Here is a 23,844-nt window from a genome sequence, read left to right as displayed (position 1 = left end):
ACCTTCCCTTTAATAAAGAGAAAGAGAGAGAGAGAGAGAGAGAGAGAGAGAGGGAGAAAGAGATGTTGCTGCTTCACAGGGGAATACAACATGTCTTCATTACTCTTGCACCTCCTCCTGAGTGACTCAAATCTTTAAATCCTCTTTTATCTCCTTTCTATGAAACTGCACCTCCTAACTCTCTCACATTTCAATCACTTTTTGAATAGATTAGGATGGTCCTATTTTAACAATTTACACATCATTTTTACAGTTTAGAGCTATACTCTTTTAAACTATCTGGGTATGTAAAAAAAAAAAAATGAAGAAAATTCACTTTGGCCTTTGTGTGAGTTTTGAGCTGGGCAGTCACAAATGACAATAACATCACATGAAGCAAGGTGTGTTTCAAGTAGAGATCTAAAAGGTGTGAGACATTTTTTTGTCGTTTAAACCCGAAACAGGCAGTGCTGGCTCCCTGAAGGCCAAGTGGGAGTCGGGAGAGGTTCACAACGTGGACTCCAGCCCCAAGAAGACGGAGAGCACCCCCAAGAAGCTGTCCGATCTCTACCACGAGGAGGAGCACACGAACGGGATCCTGGACCAAGAAAACGAAGTCCTAGAGCAGGAGAATGGACTGCAGGATGAAGGGGAGGAGGAGGAGGAGGAGGAGGCTGGGGTTAGTCTTTGTTCCTTCAGACCCTGTTAACTCTTTCAAGTGCAGGAATTCTCCCCGTCACATTGGATGTGAATGTGAACTTTTTGTCGCTTGTGTTTGGGTCCGTATGCTGGCCATACGCTTCAAGCAAAAGAATTAGGTGGTTTTTATGCACCCATGCGCAAGTGGGTCACATGTTCAATGTTTTTGTGTGCATTTTACGGTAATGCAGAGTTACCGTGCAAGCAGGCATGCTCAGGACATCATGCAGTAATCACATCTAATGTTCTCCTTTTTTATCATGACCATAACATTGTCCCTTTCCAGGAGAAATCTGTACATTTTGAGAGCTTACAATTGAGATTCTTTTTTACCAACACATGGCAATTGCTTAGAAAATCTGCAAAACGGGGTATTTTTCGAAATGGGAAACTGTTTATGAAATGGGGGGGGGGTGTTGGGGTGGGTGGTAAGGAGTGTATTTTGGGTGCTGCACTTTCAGACAGCACATTAAAATTCAAATACATAGTTCACAGAAGGGCTCAACTATTGATCTTCCATCATTTGGAATTTCCTTGCAATTCATTGACATGGTCTACCAAGAAACTTGATACCATGCAGGTGCAATTTGCCAAGATAATGAGTTGTTAGGGAGTATTTTTAGATCAAAAGTGTAAAATAATTTTGACTGTAGTACACGACTTTCATTCCAGAAGAGCCCTCCCCATTCAGCCCTGTTGGAAGATAGAATGTTACGTGACGATCGATTGTGCCCTTGCCTTTGTATTTTCCAACAAGCTGCATGCGATTCACTCTAGCGCAGAAGATTGATGGATATTTTTGTTGCCTGATATGTTGATTATTGATTAACGATTATGAAAAATTACATAGTATCCACCATTAGGTAAGCTTGTGGACTTCCGGTGAGCCTTCTTGATTAATATTTCGCATGTATGTGTTCACCAAGCCAAAATCATGTTATTTCAGCATTATTTCAGTCATTTCTTATGCGTATGTTTACATTTTGAAGCAATGATAGACAGCATAGATGAGGACTATGTTTTGGCTGTAAGTTTTGAAATGTAACCTGGTTGTGTCTTTCTCTTCTTTTATGAAGCCTTCTCTATTTTTGTTTTGTAATCTTGCAGGATGCCTCGTGGGAGATCAAAGCTGCGAGGGCAGCAGCCATGGCGGAGAGTGAAGACGAGTGACCAATCAGAAGAAAGGATGCATTTGAATTGTCCAATCAGCACGTTGAGAGCTCAGCATAATGTATTAATGTAACTTTTTTTATGCAGAACAAAAACAAAAAAAAGTTTATGAACAGTGCTACACTTTGTGTATATTTCATATTGATATTTTTGTGATGGAAATGTTTATCATTATTAGAATCACTCACCTGCATACCCATTGTAGATACCCCTCGTAGAAAATTAATGTCAAAATGAAATTTTGGCAATAAAAGATTTGCGCCTAACTGTAGATGACCTCAGAGTCGACTTGCATTAATGGTCTTTCACGATGACAGTCACAGGAGTTCCGATGTAATTTTGTAAAGTTTTGTACACCTTATCAATGTCGATAATGCGGTTTACTTGTACGTTGTATGATGTTCTGCAGTCAGTAACAAAAAAAAAAAAATTCATGTTAGCATGTGGTCTTCCGTTTGATATTACCCCAAAGGCGAACGTTTTGAGTCCAAGAGAACAAATCCGTGTGTAGCATAGGAAGGTATGATATCTCCTCTCGGTGTCATTTTCTGTGTGTGTTCACAATCAATATAAGAACCAGTGTAATGTTCAGCTGTAAATTCAGATTCATATCTTGAGTAAATGATGCAGTATAGGTGACTCCTACCATAGCGAAGTCTTCTAGACCAGCAGTTTCTTTCATCATATGAAACTTTCCTATAACTGAGGGGAATTTTGCTCCATAGAATAGAATGATAATGATTTTGGGACCAGAATTTTTACTCACTTGTTACAAAAAATTTCAGTATGGCATTGTTCATTGTAAGGGGAGCGCCCATTTTGTAGACTATGAATTCATTCTTCTGCTACCTATGTCAGCCAACACTCAAAAGTAGTGTGGGAGTAAGGTGATCCGATGATGATTGATGGAGCAATTTCTCAACTAACAATCCACAACGAAACATCTGCCAGGAGTCACGCCTCTTCTTGGGTGCAGATCTCATGTCTTTGTGTGACATGGATGCCTCTCAATCTTGCTTAGTCAAACTTTGAGGAATAACATCGGCACTCGCTTAGCAACCGGCCTTTCAGAGATAAATTATTGAATGCTTGTGGAAAACTTTCAAAAAGGGGAAAACTGGTGTATGGTGTGTCATGGACAGGCAGTCGCCAAATTGCGTTCCAAGTGAAATTGATGTCCACAGCATCTTCGGCCCTTCACACGTCGGGTTAGACTCATAGTGTGAGGATTCAGGCTTGCCTGATGTAGCAATCAGGGGCCTTTGGTGACCCATATTGCGAGAGAAAACCAGGTCTCCCTTTAATATCCAAGTAGACCTTTCTCTTATAAGGTCCCTGTGACTTGCAGTATCAATCTCCTGTTTATCATGTTGTTGTGATACTCTATGCATTTTCTTTACTGTCTGACTCTGGAAAATGTAGTTTATGTTTAGTGTGTATGTAGATAGCTGTAAGTGTATTATGTTTTAAGATAATATATCCCCGATTGTGTAGATGTATTTTAATACTTGTTTTTTTTTTTTCTCTCTCTGATTTGTTTTGTAAGTTGATATGCAGAATTATATATTTCTTTATAGTATGATTACAAGATTTAAAGTAATATTCAGCCTTTTTTATATAAGAGTTTTCAGTTGTACAAAGTGAACTTGTTTTGCTGGAAGTGTCTGTAATATGTTCCTTCACTCAAATTCCAAGCCTTCTACATATCTATCTATCTATCTATCTATCTATCTATCCATCCATATATCTATCTTTCTTTCTTTCTCTCTCTTTCTATCCCTTTATTACTGTCTGGATAAGTGGATGTTTTTAATCATATTTATGTACAATGTATTTAAGAGTTGATAATGTAGCCAAGGGCTGGTTTATAGAGAGATGGTGTTTGTGGGTGAAGGAAATATCTATGAAATTAAAGTTGTCCCAGGAAGTATTTTGCTATTGTGAAAACTTACCATTCTACAATGATGGCTCAGTGAAAAACAAATGATGTTAAATTTGAAGAAGTTTATGTCTGTATCATAAAAAATAGATATGTAAGAAGTATGTCATGAAATGCATTTGTGGGACAAAGTGTCATCCAATTTTGCTGTGAGGGTAATATTCAACTACTACTGTTTATAATCAATTGAATAATCAATAATGCATTACCCCATATAGTCACATTGGTGTTAGCCGCTTTCAGAGGGTGAATTTTGCAGGATTTTGTTATTTGCTCGTGGTAGATGCACTTCATCGTATACCACGAGGAAAGTTCAATGTACTGCACAATTAATCACCTGGGTTTCAACATTTTTCTTTCAGAAGAAAACGTTAGCAACAAGAAAATAATTTTCAAATTTAAATTCTGGCCATTTAAATGCTCCCGGACTTTACAAAAGAAAGCCAGGGATACATTAAATATGAAATGTAACACTGCAGTGTTACAGTTTAACCTCCTTTATAGATTAAGGTCGGATGTAGTGAGGTGTGTGATATATGGTGTGCCAGTCTTTGCGGGTCCCATTCTTTTGTATTTGTTTTTGTCGTTGATATAACAAGGGATACTGAGGAAATTACCAGATAATTATGAGAACATTGCAGTGGTTTCAAGCAGCTTATTATTTAGAGGTTCCCCTGTTTTAAAAATGCAAAACTCCCTAGGCACCATCAAAGCATTTAAGCCACCATTGTTATATGATATGACACTATGTAGATGTTTCCAATCTCATTTCTCTCTCTGATATATCTTAACCCTTTGTATGCCTGGAGTACTCACTGGTACAGACAACTCAATAGCAGTAAAACACACTGTCCTATTCAGTCCCCGGCACAGAAGGTGTTAATGCTCACTGAAGACACTTTAAGAAATTGTAATTGCTGTTGTGATAATTATGTACCGTCAAATTGTACCTTCTGTTCACTTTTATTGTATGTATTTTTCCCCACTTTCAAACAGTCTTTGTTTCTGTGTATAGCTTGGGAAATGAGAGCACATCTTGATTCTCATGGGGTTAATGGCTTTTCGAATGTTTCATGGAGTTTTATATTTGTAGGACAATTTTGAATAGTTGCTAAGGCATGGAGTAGAGATTTTCCCGTTTCCTTATCTTACACTATGCAGAACATTGATGTATCAATTACAGTTAGAGATGACATTTTGCAAATTGTACAATACATGAAATTAATAATTCATTTTGTTTTTCTTCTTAATGGAATAATCTACAGTTTGGATATAAAAATTGCATTTATGACAGAAATTAAATTTATCTATTCGGGGGAGGAATCTGTTTGTTTTTAGCATGTTACTTGTCATAGATTGTACTAGATTATGTTTTTGGAGCTATCTTGTAATTTTGTTTAAAATTGATTAATAGAGCCTTTTTTTTTATCACAGTCAATCCAATGTTTGGTGTTTTCACCCCCAAAGTACACACATGTAACAACTCTGCAGGATTTGTCAGAATCCAGTTACAGGCCAGAATGGGTATGAATCAGCTGTAGGGAAGCACACTGGATCTGCACGCATCAAGAATTGTGTATCGCAATAATGCAGCAAGAAGTTTTAGGCACTCTGAGACAAGAAGCGCAACGTGTTGTGTTGAATAACCCTATGTGTGCTTTGAATATCAGTTGGCACACAAAATGCCACAGCATTGTATACACTATTCAAGAGTCTGTGGAACAGGAAGAGTTACGTTGTCAAGTGTGCTGGGGCTAACTAACACCTCTTGTTCTGCAAAGAAATGATACTGTTTACATCTACAACTACTAGATATGGTGAATGCATTCAAGATGCAATTTGTACACAATGAGAAATCTTTGTTCATCAGGTGTCTGTCATACACGTTGCGTGTTTGACTATTGTGTACGATTTCCTTGGCAATGCATTTGATGTTGCTCCGTAAGGCTCTGTGGTATACTAGACAAGGATCTGGTAACTTTGCAACAAGAGGGTTGCTGGATCAAATCCCACCTGGCACTTACAAGTCGACGGATGGGCAAATTGACCCCTGCTGTCTGTCGTGGTTGCCAAAGGGTGTAGCTTGGCACCTGGCGATGATGCTCAGGTCGTAGATGATGGCAGTTCCCTCAAAAGGAGCTGGAGTGCCAATACTAGACAGGGGCTATTCTGCCTTTAAAGGAGACCACATACACTTGCTGTAATCGGTGTCTGAATCTTCTCTCGGTGCCAATCTTTCAAAGTGACAAATACAGTAAGCTAGAAGTATATTATGAAGGTGTGAAAATCATTCCAAAAGGCTTGAATTATGGTGAAATGTCTGTAAAAGTTGTATAGCATCATTAGTCATCATTTAGCCATCCTTGCATCCAATTAGTTTGTTCAGTTCAGTGCTCTTTCTCCACAGGTACATGTAGTCTAATTGTTACCCAACACTGTTTTTTCCCCATTCACTTGTACACAACATATCCCATCTTCCTGTTTTATTTTCCTCCCCTAAAATGGTCATTTTACTTCGGATTTTTTTTTGTCCCTTATCTATATTAGCCCCCTCCCCTTTTCCTTTTTTCACTCTCTTCCTATCACCTGCTTATATACTTTATCTATCTCTCTATCTACCTACGTGTATCTGTCTATCCATCCATCTTTCTGTCTATCTAGATCTATCTGTCTGTCTATCTATCTATCTATCTATCTATCTGTCAGTCTATCTATCTATCTATCTATCTATCTGTCTGTCTATCTATCTATGTACAACTGTATCTGTCAGTCTATCTATCTATCTATCTATCTATCTATCTATCTATCCATCTCTCACTGACCCTAGTTCTCCTTCTCATGGTCTTTCACTGTCTCTCTTCTCTTCACTATCTGTCAATCAAAATGTGTGTGACTCATTCACTTTTCATGCCAGTCTGTTGTTAAAAAACCCAAACTAACACAATGAAACAGCGGTAAACATACTGAATGCACTAATTCCTTTTTACCATTATGGACTTCTCCCAGAACTTACACATTTTCAGAGAAGTTTGCTAACATAGGTTGTTGTATATAATGTTCTTTTTCAGGCACTACAATTATGCACTTCCATCGTTTCGATCATTACATCCACAATGCAGTAGTTGTACTCTAATGATACGCATTTCATGTTTTGTGGGGATTTTTTTTTCTCATTCTCTCTCCTCGTCTTTTTAATTCTTTGTATTATTTTAGCCAGTACTACAAAGAAAGAGATAAAATATTTGCTTGTGGAGATTACAATGTATGTCACTTCTGTTGGTGTTGTTACTATTATCTGTCATGGATTCAATGTATTTTCATACATTTTTTTTTTTTTTTTTGCAAAACCAAATTGATATCTGCAATTAAATAAGATGTAATGTCTGTGTATCAAAAATATAAAATGTATTTGTTTTTATGAGCATGATGGTTCACATTAAAGTAAAAAGAGGCGCTTTCTTCTAAACATCACAATTCTTATCTCTGTGCCGTTTTCACTTTTGTTTATGTCTGCATGCATTCAGTTTGCTGACTGTGAGAGTATGGGTGCATTCGAGCACTCAAAAGTGGACCAAAGCGAACCAAACCAAAGTGTACTGAACCGTAGTGCCAGATTTGGATTGTTTGTGTGCTCTTTGGCGGAGAAAGCATACGTCTTATATTCATATATAATATATATATATATATATAAATATATATATATATGAAGGGTTTGTTTGCAAAAACCGATAAGTCCATATTTGAAGATTTTGAAGTACGATCTCTGTCATAAAGTACAAAATAATACCTTTTAAATGATATACAAACTGTATTGGTCACTACATATAAAGGTATATTTTTGAAGTTATGGTCAAAAGAAGCAAACATTTTCTTATTATTCTCTTTATTTTTCTTGACCTTTAATCGCAAATATCTCCATTTGGCAAATATGGACTTATCGGTTTTTGCAAACAAACTCTTCATAAATATATATCTATATCTATATATATATATCTATATATATATATACATACATATACAGTGTATATGTATATGTATACATATAATACATATACACATATATATGTATATATATATATATATATATATATATATAGATAGATAGATATAAATATAGATATATATATGTTATATATGTGTGTGTGGCCCTGAATCACAAAATCGACATATAGTTGCCAGACATGGATTTTTAGTTTAGAGCAGTTTAATTTGAATGGACTCTCCTAACCTATCTATAGTATATTAGAAAGAAAGCACACACTGCAGAAAGGTGTGAACTGAGAAAAGAGGGTCTGAAGTACAGAGTCTATTCATGCTCTTAATCTTTACCAAGACACGCTAGCTGTACAATAAGTGGAACAAACAACAGGATGTAAACCACTGGAGCAAAACAATGAACGGATTATCAAATTAGGCTGAAATTGAACCTACTTTATCGACACATTCTGTCCATGATTAAGGGCAACTTTCAAAGCAGCAGCATCACCCTTTCTAAAGTTATTAGAGTTGAAGAGTGTGTACATGGTTTTTAAGAAATAAAAAAGGGAATCTATAAGACACATCTAATCATGCTATTAAAAAAAAAGAGTTCAAGAAAAACTGCTGAAAACACAATTTCCCGTTTGTTTTACGATCCCAAACTTTAGCATAACGTAGGAGACTTGGACCCCGTTTACAGTGCGAGGCTCGGCCACGGCTCGGCCACGGCTCGGCCGCGGCCGTGCCCAGCCCCGCTTCAGTGTAAACGCACAAAAGGCCAAATGCGAGGCCAAAATTGGCCTCGCTCTGGAGGTGGTCTCAGCCGCGGCTGAGCCTCCAAGGATGTGCGCTATGCCGCGGCCGAGCCCGGCCCCGCACTGTAAACGGGGTCTTGCTCTTTCAGAAAATATTAAAAAACTCAAGATTGGCTAGGTTCACCTATTTCAGCTATTTTGACTCCTCACATTAATCAGTGCGTGTGACTTTTTGTTGGTTTTGTGACGCATGGTCATACACATATCTGCACAATGTACACGCACATGTAAAGTAATTAGTACCCCACGCGTTGGTCAAATAATATCAATAGTAGGACAGAAAAAAGGGGAAGTAATCCTCTGCAAATTTATCATGCTGCAGTTCAATACACACAGTTTATTTTCAATGCACAAATTTTTGGGGCTCGCTTACCTTTTGTGATTTTGAAGACAGACGGACAGCACAATAGCAATTATCACAATACATTTACAGCTGTAGGCGTTACCAAGGATGTGCGCTATATATGTGAGGGATCCTAGCATGTAATGCGCATCCTGGTGGGAGTGTTATAAAATGAAGAGTTTGTTCGCAAAAACCGATAAGTCCACATTTGCTAAATGGAGATATTTGCGATTAAAGGTCAAGAAAAATAAAGAGAATGAGAAAATTTTTCCTTCTTTTGACCATAACTTCAAAAATGTACCTTTATATGTAGTGACCAATATATCATTTCAAAGGTATTATTCTGTACTTTATGACAGAGACCGTACTTCAAAATCTTAAAAAATGGACTTATCGGTTTTTGTGAACAAACTCTTCAAATACATGCAGTGTAGTGTGTATCTATATTTATCTATTTCTCTCTCTCTCTCTGGTATAATAACGATATGTAAAATACATATAACTATATACATACATATCATATTACATATATATATATATATATATATAAACATATTGAGATTTCACGTATTGGATCCATGAAGAAATGAAGAAACAACCTGGTAATGCATTATTGTCCAATAAAGCATGAGTTTATTCAACTCAAATTTTTGGCATCCTACGCCTTCTTCAGGAGTCTTGACAAGACTCTATTTCTTTTTCTTCTTCTTCTTCTTTTTTTTTTTTGGGGGGGGGGGGTGTGCATTTTCATTTTGTGAATTATTAAAAATTATTATAAAAAATTGAAATAAGATGCATGTAAAAGTTCTTGTCTACACTATATGTATTGAATTGCAGTGGTAATTCCCCCAAATTAAGTGTTGCATAAAAGGCTGTCAGCTCCAATTCGTGAAAATTTCATGCTGCAAAAATTTCTTGCTTTAGAGTCCCGTAAAACAATATTTTCATGGCATTACATTACTATGAATTGAAGCCGACGGCCTTTTTTGCAGCATGAAATTTTTGCAAGTTGCCTCTAACATTTAATGCCTATAATGCAGACAAGAACTTTCATGTGCCTTTCAATTTCGCGAATTTTGGCTCTTGCGAAATTCGCGAAATTAAAATGCACACGAGCATTCCTCGTTTTACAGTAATTACATTTAACCAAGCTGATATCATGTCATACTTTTAATGATTTTTCTTCTAGATATATTCGAGTTATCTTTGGTACAACAAAGTGGTGGTTCTAAGGGTGGTGCAATCTATTTGCTGGTGGGAAGCTAAAACTACACAGTAAAGCCTGCCCTCTACTGGTGGCTACAAAAACATTCCATTCCCCGGCACAACTTTTCGTACCGCATACAGCTGACCACAAGACAAACATCGAGTTGCTTCGCTCAGACACTTTATTATCTCATTTTGCTCAAAGACTGCAGATTAGAATAACCCTTTTCTCAGTCAAATGAATACTGTAAAAGCTCCTCTCTTTTTTCACCGCTTTTGCAAATCACTGTCGGGCTGAGAAGTTAGCGCAATGCAAAAATATCACCACCTGATCTGAATAGCATTGAATTTGCAGAGTGAATGGGCAGGTTAGTAGTGCACATACAATAGCCTCAATGTAAAATCACAACAAAACATGTTACAAAAATGTCCGTGACATCCTCATTCGCAAATATATCTGTGTGCGAAAATAACTGCTTTTACAGGACCGGTACATTCCATGGATTGATGGTTGAATTTTTGCACATGATTGTTACTATGATCACAACTAGAAACAATCAATGTACATCCAAGTCTGAGTACTGTCAATTCCCAAAAATTCTACTTCTGTTTTCATTTCTCCATCAGTGACAATCCTTGTGTGCCACTGTACTGCATGACTTTTAGACAAGAAGTCCTTCATTTGAAGGCAGCATGTCTTCAACAATCACTATGTTGGTGGCTCCTCGTCCGAGTCGAACTCTACATCCTGACCTTTGACCCACTGACCCCCACGATCCTGCACCCAGCCAGCACTGAGAGAGAAGAAGAAATCATAACCATTCACATTTCTCTGTGACCACTTAACCAAGCTGAATGGGGTTTTCTGCAAAGTATAGGCAAAATGTTGTATTTTTAGACCCTGAAATAGCATTCAGACAGTGTAAAGGCATAATTTACCATTTGCAGAAGAAACAACAAAAACCCAGCAATAGTGCATTAAAATAGTTGTAAAATGTGAGTTAGAGAAACATCCACTGCAAAATAAAAATTTGAATCCATATAATCGATGTAAAGTATTGTTAAATACGTTTGTACACAAAATGTGAACAATAGTTATAATAAAAAATGTATCCAGACTAAACCGTCTGCAGTTACAGTTTAATGCGAAAAATACTTTTATCTCCCTACATTTTAGGCTTTATTGCAAAAAAAAACAAATTATGTGGGAGGATGTTTTGTGATACAACAGACCTACTCATATGCATCAAATGTGATATCTTGAACATTTTTAAATCACTGCTCACAAAGGTAAATGGGACCTTTAATCATATTGGAAGTTATCAATGCAAAAATCCAATTGTATTTTTTTGGACACTGTATAGCAATTTCTCTACTCAATTTCAGAAAGCAAACAACCTCACCTTGTCAGCTCCAGATATCTTTCAATCTCTTTCTGTCTCTCCGCTGTCCTCTTTGGGGGATTCTGACTTTTCTTCTTCTCCTTCTTCTCCTTTGTCCCTTTCTCTTTTCTTCCTCGGTCACTGCTGCTGCACTCCATCGACCTCACAGCTGATTGGATGGACGGCTCTGCCTGCGTATGCAATCGAGAGTCCTTCCCATGGTTCCTCACTCCACCCGAAAGCTTGAAACTGATCACGTTGCCGGCTTTGTGGACGGGAGAAGGTCCCTCCCTCAAATCAGGGCTATGATTTTGAGATGGATGCAGTCTTCTAGATATCTCTTCAGTTTTTGCATTTGTCACCCCAACATCATCAACCTTCAGCTTGAAACTGATAACGTTGCTGGTTTTGTGGACGGAAGAAGTTCCCTCCTTCAAATCCTCAGAAATATGATTTGGAGATTGATGCAGCCGTCTACTAGATATCTCTTCAGTTTTTGCATTTAAATTTGTTACTCTAACATCGCCTACCCTCATTGCCCCTTGCTTCTGATCCTTGGTAAATGTTTCCACAGGGTTGCCAGTGGCAAGGACAGTTTCGCTGATGACATTTACATCCAATTGTTTGGCATTGGGCAGTAGGATTTCTCCTCCAAGATATTCACTGATAAATTGTCTTTGGGGAGCACTAACCTCTTTCACAGGGGAACTGTTGCCGCAATAGCCCAAGCTCCATTCCTCAGTGAGCGAAGATGAGGTGGACACTCTACTGTGATCCATAGTCTTCTCTCCAGGCCTGCTGGAGCTGGACAAACCTGAGCTGCTACTCCCCCTCTTTGACTTTGGAATATAAGGCTTGATTTCAAATGTGGATACTCCTGTATCGGGAGACTGTTTGAGGGGTGTGGGCCTGACGTGAGTCTCTTTTTTCAGGTGGGAACTTGCTTCACTCTGATTGGAGGAATTCAAATTTGGCTGCATCTGATTGGCCCGTCTCTGACTCAAGCTCTTCAGCTGCATCTGCTGGACCCTGTGGAAGAAGGGCTTGGCATTTGACCCGGTCGTTGACCTGGAAAGACACACATAAGACAGAAACATTGTCACCATGGCTATGTCATGTGTGTACGCACGTTCACGTGTTGTATCTATGAAAACAGACACACAGGTACATGTATTACAAGACAGACTTTAATGTGTATTTTTAATCCTATAAAGGTCATGATAATTCTAATATAGCACCATCCTTTAGAAAGGTACAAAGAGCTGTGTACAGCCATTTTTAACCACTGGATCATGATCACTTGTGCAGCTGCTGGCTGCTGGGGGGGGGGGGGGGGGGCGGAATCCGCCCTAGTTTCGCGCTATAATTCTGTAACGCGAGAAGGCTCGACTTTCTTCGTCTAAGTCTCGCGCAACTTTTGAGACCGAATTTGCAACGTCCACGCATACTTTTTCGAAGCCATGCCCATTTTTGTAACAGCATGTCGCCCAAAAATGGGCAAAATTTGTGATTTTGTAGACATTTCCTATAGAAAACAGTGCTCTGTCATGAAAGTCATAAAAACCTTATTATTTTTACAATTAATCACTTTCACTCATCAATTTTATGCCATTTATGGTAGAAATGTGGTCACTGACAATTTCCAAAAAAAAATGTTGCAAAACAAAGAAATATATAAGAAATTCTGAAAACAATAAAATACATAAGAATTGAAATGAGTTTTGGAAGTTTTTGTGATGTACAATTGTTGAATATGCTAAAACAGATTTACAGATCAAAAATTAGACTCACAATGCTTTTAATAAGGCTAAAATATGATCTTGAGCTTAATTTGCATAATTAATGAACTAAAATTAGAAATTGATTGTTTCGAAAAATTTCATGACGCAGTCTTGTAGATTAAGACGTGGGTGTCACGCATGCCAATTTCGTTGCGATCGCAAAACCGATGGCCGATATCTGCGGGGGGGGGGGGGGGGGGGGGGGGGGGGCAGAATCCACCCCCTCCGGTTTTAGCATAGCCAAAAAAGCCCGGTCTGATTAGGGTTAAACAGGTCTACCAAACTTCAGAAAAGGGCACTATGACTCTGTACAGACAGCTATCTTGCTTGCTTGGAGACAAATCTCATTCCAGCTTGAGAGAAACCCCCTGTATGAATGGACTCACCCATCTCTCCTGCCTTTGTGGCATGGATTGTATGGAGCCTCCTTCAGCAGGGCTCGCTTCTTGGCCTCTTCCACTTTCTGCAACAGGGGTGCTGGTTCATTAGTCTGGAACAAAACCAATCACATATTAAATTCCACTGCATAAAATGACAGAAGACATGCAAGAAGACATTGGTTTAATATATATTCTTTGAAAGAACACTAATGTCTCATATCAATTGTGATGTAACATATTTATATTCCTTCAAAGAAAATGAAGGAAAAAAAGCAAACATCTTTTTACAATGCTTGTGTTATCTACTCACAAGCACATTATAGCCACTTTGCGAGTGGCCCGTATGCTGTGTGTTACATAGGACTTCACCATTATGGGGTCCCCACAGACACCTGTGCCAAAAATTTGATTCCCCCTTTAAAGTAACTCATGCATGAAACCGAGTCCTCATGTACGATTCTCCCTTAACAGGAAAAAATCCAGTCCAAATATAAGTTAATCTGATAAGAATGCGTAAATTCATTACAAGCTCAACTGTAAAATTTTAATCAAAATCGGCGAAAAATAAGGAAGTTATGACATTTTGAAGTTTTGCGAATTTTTCAGGAAACAGTTCTTGAACGGTCAATATGAATATGCAAATGCAAAGCGAGTATGTCATCCCCTCACAACTTGCCACATAGTTTGCATATAATATTGTGATATTTTCAGTTTTTCATTCAAACGCAATTGTCCCCTAGGCTTAAATCCTGGTTAAACTGATCACTATTCTGAAGTTATTCAATCAGGAATAAATGCATGTTTCAGATTTCACTGACAGAAATATTGATTCTTTTTTTGATTTTCTTTTGTACATTCAAGATCAATGGACAATTGTGAGGTTATGACATGGTTAGCTCACTCATTTGCATATTCACATCCACTGTACAAGAACTATTTTGCAGAAATTAGCAAAACTTCAAAATGTCATAAGTTCCTTATTTTTCAGCCGATTGTATGCTTTAAAAAAAAAAAATATTTCATGGAAGTCATTTCTAATCGTTTTGCATAAAAGTTAAGACCAAGGGGGCATCTCATGAAGCCCTTGGTCCAACATATTTGCCAGTCAAATTGGCCCTCAGCCAATCAGATGCAAGAATTTCAGTAGCTTATAACAGTTTGTCAGAAAATATATCTTCCAAAACGCTTCATAAAATGCCCCCAGAATCTTCACGAATCGAAAGCAGGGGAAATTCAAACTCAAGCTGGAAAGCTGGCGATACAATTTTGTGTGGCAAATCGGAGTGTGTTCTTCAATGTTCTTTCTGGATGTGGTTCTCGCTAAGAATGTTCCTCACATTTGAAGAGACTTACATCCGCTCCTCACCTCATTGCTCCTCCCTGGCAATCCCTCGCTCCTCAGCTCCGCCTCCGCTTGTCTCCGCTGCACCAACATGGCTAGCTCCCGCTTCTTGCGAAAGTGATTTTCTGTGGCTGGACATGCAAATACGATAGAATGGATTAGTGCACATTTTTCCTTCCTCTTGGTAACCGAGTCTAGACAGTCGAGCAAAAAGCAAGAAGTTACACAAATTTGTCCCTTGAGATGACTAACACGAATTACATATTATTATTAAGTACAGTGTACAATCAAATTGTCTAATTTCACACAAATCCTCTGCATTTGATTTAAAATATCTGAGAACAGACAGTAATAATCAGTTAGCAAAGAGTTATGGATACATCAGCCATAAAAAGAAAAAGTAATGAAATCCTTGTCTTGGGTTTTCTTATTGCAAATGATGGACAAATGACAACATATTTAATTTTCTCAATCAGTTGCAATGAAAAACACATAACCTCCTGCATAGTACGCTACACAGCAAGAGTGAATGAATACAATCCGTCATGCAATAATTAAATCACATTTTTTTTTTTACTTAGTTTTTTCATTGCCAAAATCAGGCTGTGGCTCCCACAGCATTGCCACTTTATTGCCAGCATTATTACTTCACAGCATGTAACTATTTTTTTTTCCCAATTTGGACCCTCAAAGTGATAATCTCTTGCATTAATTTTTAATATACACAATAGAGTTTTCGGATCCATTCAGGAAAATGGCTTGTTCACTGAGCGATTCAGAATAGAAAGGTATGACAGTCAATGTAACCCTCTCTCTCCATATCTTTATGTGTACAGATGTGATTCATACCTCTCATTCCTACCAGTTTCCAAATAATACGCAGCTATATGCTGTAAGGTGGTTCAAGAACAATTACCCCTTCCCCTTCTCCTAATCCCGACTCTAATCCATATTCAACTCTAACCCTAATCTTTACTCTACCCCTTTCACTATTAAACAAGTATTTAGCTGGGATGGGGGGGGGGGGGGGGAGGGTTGTCTCATAATTGTCCTCATATGGCTGTAATGTGTATGTGGGGTCAGGGGTCAAAGTTCATACTCACCATGCTGGTGTTTCTTGCCGGAGCGATGGACGGTCAGCATGTCCACTGTGTCAAAAACAGGTCTGTAGTGGCACACTGTGCAGGCGTATCTACCAAGCATCAGAAAGGTGCAAATGTAGAAAAATCAAATAAGTATTCAGGCAAAACTCTGTCTGATGTTTTCTGCAATTTAGTTTGCACAAGTGTACAATACAAAGACTAAGTAGGAATACAATACATCCACTTGCATACTTCACACTGAATGGGTTAATTTGTGTCATGAGAGCCAGACTTACCAGATAAACATGGATTTTCAGTGACCCATTTGTTGAATAATTATCATACCACTAACAACAATAACATGACAATAATCAGTCACAATGAAATAATGAAAATATAGATGGAAAAGCAACTGTGTTTGCACTTAGGTCCTCAATATTTAGCTTTAAAATCATTTAATTTAATCTACAACTTCATTTCCATTTATTTCCCCAAGATATTTGCATCAAAGCAACTCACTGCATCATAAATCTATATAAACTACATAATATTATAATTATGAATAATTTTCCCAATACAAGAGATAATATCCCTTATCTTCTTCTTCGTTAATCATGCAAATTAACATAAGGATGCAAGTGCCGTAATCTCTAGCCACACTAAGACCAAGCAATAAAGATGATTATTAAAGAAAGTGTGCTCGCACATGTATGGCCCAAGACAATGCTATTTTCTGACCCATCAATTAGTAATGAGCACAGAGATAAATCTTTCTTTTTTCTTGCACCATGTTCTTACCTTCCATTGCTCATCAATATTGCCTCATCATCTGGAATATCATTGGCTAGAAGCTCTGCAACTCTCCTTTTCTGCATTGGCGAAAAAACAACAAGACTCCTTCTAAAAAGAGCACAAGACCAACAAAAGGGGGGGGGGAGGAGGAAATAATGGACTTGAAGTCTTCACCTTGACTTTCAGACATCCACGACAATTAAAGGACTATAAACTGGCAACTAAAAATTAAAACATAGTCCAAGGCTGTCCTTTCTTCAACGTCGAAATTTCTACACCATAAAAGTAGACAACTTTTGGTGACAACACTAAAATATCACACGGTGGTCCCAAACTTAATATTTCGGCATGTTGCAAGCTCTGACTGGTAACAATATTGCAAAATCCGTATGAGAGTGGAGCACACATCATAAGCATGCAAGTGCAGTGCGTAAAATTTTGCAGCTTTTTTTTTCTTTGTGCTGCATTTATTCACTGTTCTGTCTCATGTTTTGTGCATCAACTGTCACAGAATCAGTTTGATGTTTCTCAAGTTGTACACACATTTTTCAAATGTTTGAGAATGTTATTTTGAGCATATTGCAAATTCGTAAGGATGTTGCATTGCACGTTACTGGCTTTTGCAGATGTCGCACAAGAATTTTGGCAAGTTGCAGCGACATGCTCGAATCCCAAATGGCCCACCCTGCATCACAATAACCTCTCTCAACCCAAATTCCAATTCTCTCTGATCAGATACACTTGTACTTGCAACCACTTGGTTTTCTGAAGCAGGTGGTCACAAACATGTAAAACACTGTGCCAAAGTTTTACCCGTTGAAGACAAGTCCTGGGTATACTCGGGGGAGTGTCTATAGGAAATGCGTGTTGTAGCAAAATCAGCCCATCCTCAATGGATTAACAACCCGTAGGCCTAATTACCTTCAGGAGGTTGAGCTGGCTTCCATCATTCCCGTCACGCTTGAACGACATCTTGGTGCTTACACCAACCTCATCATAGCCACTGGTGAGACAGTGATCTTTAGGAACCCATGTCCATCAAGGGTGGTGGGCTCTGTTCCTCTCTGGCAGCTATACACACAAGCTTTACAGCAATCTGCAGGACTTTGGTGAGGATGAAACGGAAAAGAGGTATGCACTTGTCACAACACACTTGTTTACTTTAAAAAAAAAAAAAAACCTGGTATAGAAAATATGCAAATGCACTTCATTTAAACTTTACGGCATTAACAACTTGCAAAGACTACAGTACAGTAAATGTGATCTCAAGTCAAGACGCAAGAGCTATGCAATGATCATGATGATGCTAGGACTTAAAATGTGGGTGTCACACATCTATAGCATGGTGCTCTTTTTCTTCTGAAACAGCATCTTTTGCTGCAGTTGGCAACTGTCTATACAGTCAGAATTGCCTCTAGAATTGGAGTATTGTCACTGACATAAATCTTGTAATTTGCCAATTCCATAATCCTACTAATACAAACTCATTCACAATATTACGAAGTTAAATTTAGCGCTCGAACAGCATACTAGTACTTTAGTCAATAAACAAAGGTGTAACGATATAGTGATTATTTGGAGCATTTGGCTTGCCATAGATGTTCGTGCGGTCATTTTTCAAACGAAGGCAGCGATGAATTGGGGAGCGCTGCAAAGAAGTGGAGGAAACAGCCAGAAAATAGGAGGAAACAGTGGAAGAGGTGAGTCAAAATTTTTACTGATCAATCCTGTATATATTTTTTCCAGATTGGTTTGAAAACCAAGCTGGAAAAAATGATAATAAAAATAATAATAACCATTTTTATGCACGGGGAATTGGGTCGAAGTTGCGTTAACCAGAACGGTTGAAACCGTCGCAATAGCGTATGTAGTGTGTACATATCAATGGTGTCTGTCTAAGAAGCAAAAAACTGACCCAGCAAATGCCATTAAATAAATGAGAAGTTTTTTGCGGAAGTACTTGTCCGGTCAAAGAACATCTTATCCGGTCAATGGATTTGAAATTTGTGCGCATGCGCTGGCCATCAATTCAGTATAGCTCTCCCAGATTCCTCTCGACTGAGTCACATTTCATCAATTCGAACAGAAAGGGACTATTGGCAGAACCAATCGTTGCACGTTACCTGTTGTCAACACTTCAACTTCACCTGTAAATCTTCAAATTGAAGAAATTTTTCGATTTTAACTCTTAATGTGCCATGGTCGCCAAACGGCAACCTTAGTCCTGATGTGCCATGGTCGCCGATCGGCGACTAAGAAGAGCGAGAAAAGCATTGATCATTTAAGTTCTTGTGGTGCCGTAATGTGTTACACCAAGAAACTGCCAATGTTACGTACTGGTAGCTGATTAGCATAGCCATCGTTTCCACTAAAAATATGAGCATCCTTTCATTGGAAAATTTTGAGTAAATACATGATTTTTCAGCTAGATATATTTTTTTTTGCGTCGGGAAAATCCGCAGCGAGCGCACCCCCTGCGAGATGTGTATGGATCAAAGGGCTCATTGGTAAACCACGCGTGTGTATGCTATTGAATCTGTGTGTATTGTCTATGCGGTTCCACTCGCATTGTTCCGCTTGGACGCTGTCCTGCGGGAAGCTGCTTTGATTTTGTCCCTCAAAGAGGGTCAGCTTAGGTTTGTTGGTCAAGTCTTTCATCCTTTTGTTTTGGTGAACTTCACTAATCGTCCCCATGCTAGCCTATGTAATTGCACACGGACAAAGGCCTGCTGATTTCAATGGAGTACCCCTGCCCGCGGTCGGGTTAGACAAAAGGAGGATTAGTAGGTTCTTCCTTCTCAAGTGGACAAAAGACACTCTTGAAGGGCCCGGGACAATTACTTTAGTTTCAAATACAGGATCTGGGACTAAAGGACTCAGATTTGGGAATGTATTACTGAATCAGAAAGAGAAATTGCTAAGACAAAATTAACTGCTAGTATCTTTAAAATCATACAATTCTAGAAGGCAATTTTTTTACCATTTGAAAGAGGAGATGTTGCTCTGAAACTTTCTCACAGAGTCAAAGGAGCGTTCTATTGAAGAAAAAACATGACTGACTCTTTTTTTCCATACTACACAAAAATTTACAATAATTTTTTGATGTATCAATTATTTCTGCAATATTTCAGGTTCAGATAGATATTATGGCAAACTGACTACATGACACGAAAGAACAAAAATTTCTTGATACATGTTGTGTAGAACTTGATTCAAAACAGTCAATAGTTTCAGAGATATGGCGGTTTTCAATGTCAATGTCAGTCCAGTTTCGAAACGTTCTGACGTTAGGTAAAAACCTCTGGCACATTAGGGGTTTTGGGCCTGGCACAGTCATTAAGAGTTAAAGGCATAATTTACCATTTGCAGATGAAAGCATTAGTGCTTTAAAATAGTTCTAAAACGTGAGTTAGGGATAGAAACAACCACTGTCAAAATTTGAATCCGTATAATCGATGTTAAAGGGTGTGTACAGTTCTGGCCGAGGTGAGGATTTAGCTTTTAACGTTTTGCGAGATATTCAGAAACCACTCTATGAGATGTCAAAGAGCATGCAGTTCTAAGGGGTATCAAAAGTTTATTCGATGAAAATCGGTTTTGAAATGGCCGAGATATCCAAAAACAATGTGAAACAAAGAGATCCTAATAAAGTTGTGGCATGTCGCCTTTTATTATTAGCACTCTTTTGGATATCTCAGCCATTTGAAAACCAATTTTCATCAAATAAACGTTGAATCCTTCTTAAAATTACATGCTCTTTCATATTTCGTAAGAGGCTTTTCATTATCTCACTTAGGAATGTTCAAAACATGAATCTCCACCTCAACCAGTACTGTACAGTCCCTTTAAGTGTTGTTAAATACACAAAATGTGAACAATAGTTATAATAAAAATGTTTCAAGACTAAACCGTATACAGTTACGGTTTACTGAGAAAAACCCTGATATCTACTTAGGTTTTATTGCAAATATTTAATATGGTAGGATGTTTTATGATATAACAGACCTACACATATGCATCAAATGTGATATCTTGAACATTTTTGAAATCACTGCTCCCAAAGGTAAACTGGACCTTTAAAGGACAAGTTCACCTTCATAGACATGTGGATTGAGTGAATGCAGCAATATTAGTAGAACACATCAGTGAAAATTTGGGGAAAATCGGACAATCCGTTCAAAAGTTATGAATTTTTAAAGTATCTGCGTAGACACTGCTGGATGAGACGACTACTACAGTGCATGATGTCATATGCGTACAACCATATAAAGAAAATAAAAAGAGAATTTCACAAAATTTGACTTTTTGAACAAAGTGCACATTTCTCTGACTTGTTACTGACATATATTAAGGGTAATATTATTTCCCCTGCCTTCTGAAAGAGAGGAGTCAAGTGTTCTTTTGTTATGCGAGAAAAGTGAAAATATGTTGAATTTTCTTCATTCTTTCTTTGTACTGTTGTACTCATGTCACATCACAAGCTATAGTAGTCTTCTCATCCAGCTTTGAGTACAAGCAAAAACTTCAAAAATTCATAACTTTTGAACCGATTGTCCGATTTTCCTCAAACTCTCAATGATGTGCTCTACTGGCTATCCTGGGTTTCAGGGGTCTAAATTATTTTGGGCTGCTAACTTCAGCACAGGCATAGATACGGACTATGGAAAGCCAAAATGGTTTCACCATAACCCAAACCCTAACCCTACAATCTGTAACCATAACCCTAACCCTAAAACCCTATAACCCTAACCCTAATCCTATTTGGCTTTCCATAGTCCGTATCTTTGCCTGTGCTGAAGTTAGAAGCCCAAAATAATTTAGACCCCTAAAACCCAGGATAGCCCCGCGATACTACCCCGTCATGATTTTAATGCTACAATGCACAGCCCCATTATTACGCTACGTGATGGGGTTGGTCGCAGTTCATGAGATATTCATCATTCATATCATAGTTGGCAGCCATGCTTTAATTTACTTGCACAATGAGCACCTGTTGGCTGTAGGAAGAGCACATAGATTCTAGCACAAATTGCATCCACTGTCAGAAACAAACACCACACCACAATGTACAAACTCTCACAGCAGACACGAGATTCAATGGATGGTGCCACAGGAACACGGGTGCGAACACAATACCTGTATGGACGGTCAAAAAAGCCCAATAATCATAATTAACATTGAGATCAAAAGTCACCAGAGACTCTATTCCATTCATACCTGAGGGAGAAACATTTCCAGCCACGCGACATGACCAAAGAATAAACACAAACTGCACAAAATACACAAACTTACCATGCTTATTAGTTCGGAGAGGTCACCTTTCCCCATTCAGCACACGGGGAATGTATGATAAATAACGTAAATGGCGCTGCTGCAGCAGTGCTAGCATTGCTTCCTTGTAAGCGGTCATTCGTTATAAGCGACTTCGTTATAACAGGTAACCTGTATTATTCTTATCAATGAATCTAAGCTATACAAGCCTTAATCTTCATTTTTTTTTTTACATTATGCACCTCCCTTGTCCAAAAAAAAAAAAAAAAAAAAAAAGGATAACTTAAATGATAAGTCAGGTCTATGCGCGATTCTACATAGTCTACACTACAGCATGTTGATGGCGGCCATCTTGAAAAATGGCCGCCATTTCATTTCAAGACATCAAAACATAGTAATATCCTGAAACTAACCTCAGATTTGAATGCTCAATCCCTAAAAACATCCAATGCCCATTTTTGATGTACTGGGGGGTTAAAAGAAAGTAAATAGCATTTTCAAGATGGCCGCGCGCCGGCGGCCATTTTGGATTTCCGCGTATATCTCAAATTGCTCAATCCTGACAGAGCTCCAGCATGTGGATTGTTAAAAGAGAAGGTCTTAACAGTCAATATCAGTTAAAAAAAAAAAAAAAAAAAAAAAAAAACTATAACATTCCAATGCAACCTTACCCCCCATGGTTGCCGGATTATTTTCTTAATTTCTGCAAAACAGTATGGTGGATAATTATGCAAATGATGAAAATTCAATGCTTCTGTCATTGAAATCTGAAACATAACGTTGTTCCTGGTTGAAATAAATTCAGAATAGTGATCAGTTAGATATACGAGAATTTGAGCCTCGGACTTACACCAATATTGCGTTTGAATGAAACATTGGAAATTCTTTTATTCATTTTATGTAAAAACTATGGTAATTCGTGAGGAAATGACATGCTCGATCACTTTGCCATTTGCGTATTTATATGGACTATTCAAGAATGTTTCCCCGCAGAATAGAGAAACTTCAAAATGTCATAGCTTCTTTATTTTTTATCCAATTTCAATCAAATTTATAGGCCTACCGTTGAATTCGTAATATTTTACTCTTTACTTATCAGACTAAATCATATTTGTAGGCCTATTGGATTTCCCCTTGAAGGGACTCTTTTCACGGAGCACGCGAACGATTTGTGAAGGATGCGAATGACAAAATCAACCATTTGGAAGTTTTTTTTTTTTTTCTCCGAATGTGTTCCGACAGTGGGCCGAAAACCATTATTGCACAGTTTGTGCGAAGTCCTCACGATGAAGGCCTACGTGCGAATGTCGTCGTGTACCATTGCTGGAAGGGGTGCTGTTCGTTTTTCCAAAGGTTCGTTATTCCGAAGGGTCGTTAATCCGAAACACACAAATTCCCTATACCTAGAGGTTCGTTAATCCGAAAATGAAAAAGGTTTCGTTAATCCGAACATTTGTGGCGTTATTCTGAAGGTGCGTTATTCCGAAGATTCTTTAATCCGAAAATGAAATTCGAAACAGTGAACTTTCGGAAAAGCGAATCTTCGGACTTTAAGAGCCTTCGGAATAACGAACCTTCGGAATAATGAGCTGTAACCGGTGGAAGTACAGGGAGTTAGGTGACTTAGGCAACATGAAGAAGAACGGAAATGCGAACCACGCAGATTTTACAATAATCATTGGAGA

The 23,844-nt window shown here is 38.1% G+C and overlaps 2 protein-coding genes across 2 annotated transcripts in view; one reads left to right on the top strand and one right to left on the bottom strand.

Moving 5' to 3' along the window:
• The window catches only part of LOC140246659 (uncharacterized), a 189,622-nt gene extending 186,819 nt beyond the window's left edge, over positions 1-2,803 (top strand). The window contains exons 13-14 of the mRNA XM_072325997.1: positions 444-658; positions 1,786-2,803. Coding sequence (XP_072182098.1) covers positions 444-658; positions 1,786-1,848 — 278 coding nt within the window. The 3' untranslated portion in view covers positions 1,849-2,803. The remainder of the gene's footprint in view (positions 1-443; positions 659-1,785) is intronic.
• A 6,741-nt stretch (positions 2,804-9,544) lies between these two features.
• On the bottom strand, positions 9,545-22,221 carry LOC140226234 (uncharacterized). Its single transcript, XM_072306723.1, has 8 exons — positions 22,181-22,221; positions 17,810-17,992; positions 16,895-16,965; positions 16,118-16,206; positions 15,039-15,145; positions 13,679-13,782; positions 11,533-12,579; positions 9,545-10,923 (listed from the first exon to the last, which is right to left on the bottom strand). The coding sequence occupies exons 2-8, from the start codon at positions 17,858-17,860 to the stop codon at positions 10,839-10,841; spliced, it is 1,554 nt and encodes a 517-aa protein (XP_072162824.1). The 5' UTR covers positions 17,861-17,992; positions 22,181-22,221; the 3' UTR covers positions 9,545-10,838.
• Between the last annotated feature and the right edge of the window lie 1,623 nt (positions 22,222-23,844).

Source organism: Diadema setosum, chromosome 3 (assembly GCF_964275005.1).
Source record: "Diadema setosum chromosome 3, eeDiaSeto1, whole genome shotgun sequence".
NCBI classification, from domain to species: Eukaryota; Metazoa; Echinodermata; class Echinoidea; order Diadematoida; family Diadematidae; genus Diadema; species Diadema setosum.
Note: the sequence above shows the minus strand (reverse complement) of the source record. Positions and strands in the feature narration are given on the sequence as shown.

Coding starts and splice junctions, on each gene's coding strand:
- LOC140226234 (XM_072306723.1), bottom strand. CDS start 17,860: ATGTCGTTCAAGCGTGACGGGAATGATGGAAGCCAGCTCAACCTCCTG. Junction 15,146..16,117: donor CGGCAAGAAACACCAGCATG/GTGAGTATGAAC, acceptor TTGCATGTCCAG/CCACAGAAAATCACTTTCGC. Junction 12,580..13,678: donor CACAAAGGCAGGAGAGATGG/GTGAGTCCATTC, acceptor GTGTCTTTCCAG/GTCAACGACCGGGTCAAATG.